The 7500-nt window shown below is 45.3% G+C and overlaps 2 protein-coding genes across 3 annotated transcripts in view; both read left to right on the forward strand.

Moving 5' to 3' along the window:
* Positions 1–1262, forward strand: part of capzb (capping actin protein of muscle Z-line subunit beta) — an 18529-nt gene extending 17267 nt beyond the window's left edge. For both annotated transcript variants that reach the window (XM_081385167.1, XM_081385168.1), the window contains one exon: positions 582–1262. Coding sequence is in view for 1 of the 2 variants with exons in the window: in XM_081385168.1 (XP_081241294.1) it covers positions 582–672 (91 nt within the window). In the remaining variant the exon portion in view is untranslated. The remainder of the gene's footprint in view (positions 1–581) is intronic.
* A 2098-nt stretch (positions 1263–3360) lies between these two features.
* The window catches only part of celsr2 (cadherin, EGF LAG seven-pass G-type receptor 2), a gene marked incomplete at its 3' end in the record, with an annotated part of 66552 nt that continues 62412 nt past the window's right edge, over positions 3361–7500 (forward strand). Inside the window, exon 1 of the mRNA XM_081384160.1 lies at positions 3361–6865. Coding sequence (XP_081240286.1) covers positions 3376–6865 — 3490 coding nt within the window. The 5' untranslated portion in view covers positions 3361–3375. The remainder of the gene's footprint in view (positions 6866–7500) is intronic.

Consider the following 7500-nt stretch of genomic DNA (forward strand, 5'->3'; position numbering starts at 1 on the left):
ATCGGATACTTGTGATAAAATAAATATTTTGATTCCTCTTATTAACCCTTTGAGCATTTCAGTGTGACTCTAAACCACTGAAGCGAGAGACTCTGTTTTCTGTGTTCTGTGTATCAGTGTAGTGGATCCAGCAGCTCTTAAAGTGACAGCAGCCTAATATTCCTGATATAACATATAACATATATGCCTATATATATATATATATAATAGTGTTATTTTACATTTGATTGCAGTTTCTGAACCTGAAAATCTTAAAACCGTTTATTTCAATCGCATCTTTGTTCAGTTGTGTCTATTTGTTGCGATTTGTTAATTTTTTATTTGTTCTTTTTTAATTCAAATTCAACACGGTCGTTTGTAGTGTGAACGCAGCTTAAGGTTTTGCTTTTTGTACCTTATTGGAATCAAAATTAAGAATCGATAAGCAGAATAGAAATCGTTAAGATTCAGACGATGCCCAACCCCAGTGAGTAGCTCGTTAAACTCAGTGCAGATTCATGCGGTTGATTCAGTTTGCGATGGAAAAGTCATTGACGTGTGTGTGTGTTTTCCTCTCTTACGTCTGTGTGTGTGTGTTTCAGGAGCGTCCAGACGCTGGCGGATAAATCGAAGCAGGAGGCTCTGAAGAACGACCTGATGATCGCGCTTAGCCAACGCAAACAGCAAAGCTAGAGACCATCTCTCTCTCTCTCACTCTCACTCTCTCTCTCTCTCTGTCTCTCCACCTCACTCTCTCTGTCTGTGGAAAACAAATGAAAAAGGAGAAAAGGCTTTTTGTTTTTTGTTCAATGCACCCGTCTCTCTCTCTCTCTGTCTGTAATCATGTAGTATTAAGCCAGTGCTATTTGTTTGTGTCTGATTGATGACATCACCGTGGGGGCGGAGCTTTTCTCCCGCCATCAGAAGAACAAGTTTTCCAGGAGAGGCGGGATATATAAATATATATAAATATACACACATGTATGTATTATGACCTCTATCATTAATATTGATTTTGCTGTTAATATTAAATGTTCTGTTTGAATCCACACAGATGAGTGTGAGTGTGTGTGTATGTGCGAGTGTGTGTGTCATTAACAAAAGCAGCAAACATATTCCTCCCGTCTCTCTGTCCATCTGGGAGCGTCAGACGGTTTCGTTGTTTTCTTCAGGGTGGATTATGTCAATTTTTTTTTTTTTTTTTTGTTATTTTTTGTTTGTTTTTTGTAAAGCTTACAAGTTGTTTTAGGGCCTCCAGCTACAATAAAAATAGTAAAAACTAACTGTGTGTTATGTGTGTTTAAAACGTTTTACTGTAAAATGCTGGTAAACATACACAAGTTGCTTTGGTGCTCCACAATCATTCACTATCATGGCTCTTTCTCACATAATAAAGTCAATTACACGCTAATCAATATTTCATCAGCATAAATTCATTTGTAACAGGCCGGATAATATCCAGTAAATCGGCCGTTATCACGGATTATACACACATCTCTCATCTTCTCTGGTGATTAATTAATCATATCTTAATGAAATTAATAATCACACAGTAAATCTGTGTTTGGTGAGGAGACTTTCCTTCTCAGTCATGTTAAGACTAATCTTTAGCTCTCAATAAATGCGAGCTGTTGTTTAAACTGTCTGTTTTTTATACAAATTTTGACACTCTAGTATTTTCATATTAATTCTTACTTGTTCTCTTCTTTTGATTACTCTCGTTATTTCATTTTTGGACGACATTTTATCCTCAGGAAAAAAAGAGCGCGAATCTTGGCCGAGCCGTTGCTGGGCAGAATAGAATATTTTATAAAATATGTGGAAACATTAGGTCGAGATACGTGTCGTAAAATAATAACCACACGATTGTACCCCATATAAATCATATCCGGTAGAGTTATTCCGCAATTATCTGTGATGAGAAGGTTCGTTAGATCACGTGCCCCGCTTCACATCATCCGTGGAACAGCGTCCTCTATCGATAGTCCAATACAAACGCAGTTCACAGGGCACGTGCTGCTATTGATTTAAATGAGTCAGGGCAGTAAATATAAATATTAAACGTATTAGAAGGTATTTAAATATTATTATGTACCACAGAAACACACTCGTTATTTCAAGATAATAGATTTGACCCATCTGTGAGGTAAAACGGTATAACTGCACATGCGCTGACATGTTCGGGACAGCAGGAGGCGCCAAGATAACATCAAACATTTCTGGGGGAAAATAATCATATAATATTATTTAAACAACTCAGGAGCTCTGCTAATGCACCAGTAACACAAAACACACAACTCTCACGCGGACAACTGAAAGAGCTTTTCCCGACTCATTTCACTGATATGTGAATGATATGCGGCTTTGTTTAGCCGTCGGATGCATTTCTGTTTCATTTTAAAATTGATGACTTAGCTATTTATTTATATATTTTGCTCCTTTATAAATGTGCATTAATGATGTTAATGTTGCAAAGCAGACCAAATAACCTAACCAAATCATCAGTCACAATCGTCAGTTTTAATATTTTTTTTTTTTTTTTTTTTACTAGCCTATTATTTGGCGGTTCAGTGGAGAGTTCAGAACGTCCGTTTTTAACGTTTAAACTTTTTTCTTGGTTTGGCGAACGTTATTTCATTTTATCATTCTGCAATCATTATAGGAAGAACGTTCTGAAAAAAAGCAGTAACGTAAAAAACAAACAAACAAACAAACAAACAAACAAAAAAATAGACAAACGTTCCATTAACGAAATGTTTTAGTGCTAACGTTTTGAGAACATTATTAAAGACCAGATAACTGCACGAACGACCAGAAAAGCGCGATATAAATACAATTTATTATTATTATTATTATTATTATTAATAACATTAACGTTACTAGAATAACGTTTGTTCATACTTTGACAAAACGTTCCCTGTTAGCTTGGGATAATTGTTATTTGCATCTTTATAGCCTTTCTGGAACTTGCCAGCTTTGTGTATTTGTAGTGCACTGTTATTAAATAGTAATACAACAATTTTAACGCTCTTTCGACGCTAAAGGACTGAGTCTTATACAATTATTTACTCAGTAAAATGACTTGATTTTCCTCGAGTCTCCAGAGCAAATATATTTCCTGAATAGCATCGGCAGGGTGTCTTGGGGCAGTTGCCCTTTTGAGATCTGCCCCCACTGCACCCCCCTCTCTCCCTCTCCCTCTGTTTCTCTCTCTCCCGACGCTCTGAATCAGGTTTATGTTAATGATCCCCCTCCCCGGATTCACTGGAGGTGTGTGTGTGTGTGTGTGTGTGTGTGACCGCAGTGCGTGGATCAGCATGGAGACTCCACACGCCAACTTTGAAGGGAAAAACTGGATGTAATTCATTCTCCGTGGAAGAGCAGCAGCGAGGAGCGATGAAGTGGGATTTGTTGCTCATTGTTTTCGGGTGGTTTGAACTCCCGTGGCTCGTGGATTGTTTCGATGTGCACGTGAGTGAGGATGCGGGACCGGGCACCGCGATCGCGATCACCGGCTCCTGCGCGCTGGACCAGCTCATCGTTCCCCGGTTCGCGGAGAGTTTCCTTCACCGGGATGCGGGAGTGCTCACTTTCTCCGGCGCTTTGAACTGCGAATCGGTTCTTTCGAACCCGTTCTCTGTGTACGCGATCATGGACTGTGTGGATAAGGCGTCCGGGTTTAGACACCTTTTAACCAGCCAGTATAATGTGCACGTCCACGGAAAGAACTGTGCTCTTAAACGCAAACGCGAAGAAAAACTAGACGTGGAGATTATAAGTTTAATAGATGCTTCAGAGTGTCATGAGGCGGGAACCGCTGTTTTCCGTGTGTTTGATGTGTTACCGGGCAACCCGACGCAGTGTAACATAACCGGGACTTCAGCGTTTTACGTCTCCGAGGGTCGTTTGTTTACTTCGGCTCCGCTGTGTTTCCCTCGCGACTCTATGCTAGAGTTTCAGCTGCGCTGCGTGGGACGCGCACGTACGGGTGTGGCGCATGCGCACTGGCGCGTGGGTCGCGGTCCGTTCACTCAAACACACCTGAGGACGTTACTTAAACGGGCCGCGCGCTCAAACTCAGGGCTTCTGAGCAGGAGGAGAAGGAACGTAAACAATAACCCTCAGTTTCAACCTCCCATGTATCAGGTGTCCGTTCCAGAGAATCAACCATCCGGGACTTTTGTAGTTGTTTTAAAAGCTGTTGACCCGGACGAGGGTGAAGCTGGCAGGTTGGAATACTTCTTAGAGGCCTTGTTTGATAGTCGTTCCAACAATCTTTTCGCCGTTGACCCAGCGACCGGAGTTGTTTCCACCGTGGAGATACTAGATAGAGAAACGAAGGACACGCATGTGTTTAGAGTCACGGCTGTGGATCACGGAACGCCACGACGAACGGCCATGGCGACTCTCACCGTAACGGTTAGCGATACAAACGATCACGACCCTGTCTTCGAACAGGAAGACTATAAAGAAAGCGTGCGAGAAAACTTGGAAATCGGTTACGAGGTCTTGACTGTACGTGCCACGGATGGCGACGCTCCCGTCAACGGAAACATCCTTTATCATTTGCTAAACAATGGGACTAACAACGTATTCGAGATCGATTCCCGCTCCGGCGTTATTCGCACACGAGGTCTAGTCGACCGCGAAACTGTTGAATCCTACATGCTACTGATTGAAGCGAACGATCAAGGCCGTGACCCCGGGCCTCGCAGCGCTACGGCAACCGTGTGCATTGTTGTGGAGGACGATAACGACAACGCACCACAGTTCAGCGAGAAACGCTACGTCGTTCAAGTTCCCGAAGACTTGACGCCCAACACGGAAATCCTGCAGGTTACGGCGACCGACCAGGACTGGGGGAACAACGCTGTGGTCCATTTCAGCATCATGAGCGGAAACACGCGAGGCCAGTTCTACATTGATGCTCAAACGGGGAAACTGGACCTTGTGAGTCAGCTGGATTACGAGATTAATAAAGAGTACATGCTTCGCATTCGAGCGCAAGATGGCGGACGCCCGCCGCTCTCCAACATCAGCGGCCTCGTCACGGTGCAAGTTCTTGACGTTAACGACAATGCGCCGATATTCGTCAGCACTCCGTTCCAGGCTACGGTGCTGGAAAACGTTCCCGTCGGATACTCCGTCATTCACATTCAAGCTATAGACGCCGATGCTGGCGAAAACTCCCGTTTGGAATACCGTCTCACGGAGACTACGCCAAACTTCCCATTCGCCATTAACAACAGCACAGGCTGGATTATAGTAGCGTCCGAGTTGGATAGAGAAAGCTTGGACTTTTATAACTTCGGAGTGGAAGCACGAGACCACGGAACGCCGGCTATGTCTTCCTCCGCTAGCATTAGCATGACCATTCTAGACGTTAATGACAACAACCCTGAGTTTACGCAAAAGGCGTATTACATGCGTCTGAACGAGGACGCGGCTGTAGGAACGAGTGTCGTAACCGTGTCCGCCGTCGATCAGGATATCAACAGCGTTGTGACGTATCAGATCTCAAGCGGAAACACCAGAAATCGTTTCTCTATCACCAGCCAGAGCGGCGGAGGCTTAATAACGCTCGCGCTACCGCTAGACTACAAGCTTGAGAGACAATACGTGCTAACCGTCATGGCGTCAGACGGCACACGCTTCGACACGGGGAAGGTTTACGTTAACGTCACGGATGCTAACACTCACAGACCAGTCTTCCAGAGCTCACATTACACCGTCAACATCAACGAGGACCGGGTCGTCGGCACAACAGTGGTGATGATCAGTGCAACGGACGAGGATACGGGCGAAAACGCTCGGATAACATACTTCATGGACGATAGCATCCCTCAGTTTCACATCGACGCGGACAGCGGAGCCGTAACCACGCGGTTGGAGCTGGACTACGAAGATCAAGTTTCGTACACGCTCGCCATCACGGCTCGAGACAATGGCATCCCGCAGAAATCCGACACTACGTACCTTGAGATCCTTGTGAATGACGTGAATGACAACTCACCCGTGTTCCTACGGGATCGTTACTTAGGCTCCGTTACAGAAGACATTCCCGTGTTCTCCAGCGTTTTGCAAGTCTCCGCGATCGACCGTGACTCAGGCCTCAACGGGCGAGTTTTCTACACGTTCCAGGGCGGAGAAGATGGCGACGGCGACTTCATCATCGAGTCCACGTCGGGGATCGTTCGCACGCTGCGACGACTTGACCGAGAAAACACGCCTATCTATAACCTCCAAGCGTTTGCGGTTGATAAAGGAGTTCCGGCGCTCAAAACGCCGGTTGACATTCAAGTAACCGTTTTAGATGTGAACGATAACCCGCCTGTGTTCGAGAAAGACGAGTTTGATATCTTCGTGGAGGAGAACAGTCCCATCGGGCTTGTTGTGGCTCACATATCCGCGTCAGACCCGGACGAAGGCAGCAACGCTCAAATCATGTACCAAATCGTCGAAGGCAATATCCCTGAGGTCTTCCAACTGGACATCTTCTCCGGAGAGCTCACCGCTCTGACCGACCTCGACTACGAGACTCGCTCGGAGTACGTCATCGTGGTTCAGGCCACATCCGCTCCACTAGTCAGCAGAGCCACGGTCCACATCAAACTCGTCGACAGGAACGACAACATCCCCGTCCTCAAGAACTTCCAGATCATTTTTAACAATTACGTCACCGATAAGACCAGCAGCTTCCCTTCGGGAGTGATCGGGCGGATCCCGGCGCACGACCCGGACGTCTCGGATCAGCTCCACTACAGCTTTGAGGCGGGAAATGAGCTGAATTTGGTGATTCTGAACCGGAGCACCGGAGAGATCCGACTCAGCCGAGCCCTGGACAACAACAGACCGCTGGAGGCGTCCATGAAGATCTCAGTCTCAGGTAACAAGCTGTTTCTTTCAGTTCTACAGAGGGGCTTTCGCACCGGGTAGTTATAGGAACTCAGTCATAGGAACTCGCCACCAGGGTGGTTCCCCGAGAACTAATGGTTCTCCTAGGATCGCTTTCCTGGTTGCGTTCGCCAGTAGGAACTCTGAAGTGATGTAAGCCACACTTGTTGTTGTGACTTTTATTTTGACAGCGCTTAGAAAGTACGGTTGAGAGGTCCATCTATCACTGTTTTACATGTTCGTAGAGTTAGTTTGTGGAGTAAAGGGGCTTTCGCACCAGAGAAACCTTCTCATAGTTCCTAGAACTATTGGTGGAAGTTCCCGGATTTTGGCGTGTTCGCACCGCAGGAACTAGGAATGATATTAGTTCAAGGAACTCCTTTTGGAGGAACTAATTTACTCCTACTTTAGAGTCGGCCTAAACCAGCGCTATAGGAACTACAGTGACGGTAGTGTTCGCTGATTGGCCGAACGCACGCGAAACAACAGCATCCGCCATTTAAACACACAGATTATTGCCAATATATTTACTGCAGAAACTAACTCTACGAACATGTAAAACAGGGATAGATGAAGCTCTTAACCTTTACACTGAGGAGAAAATCCAACGCAACTTTGAGGAGATCA

Source organism: Scardinius erythrophthalmus, assembly GCF_964197995.2.
Source record: "Scardinius erythrophthalmus genome assembly, chromosome: 14".
Classification (NCBI taxonomy): domain Eukaryota; kingdom Metazoa; phylum Chordata; class Actinopteri; order Cypriniformes; family Leuciscidae; genus Scardinius; species Scardinius erythrophthalmus.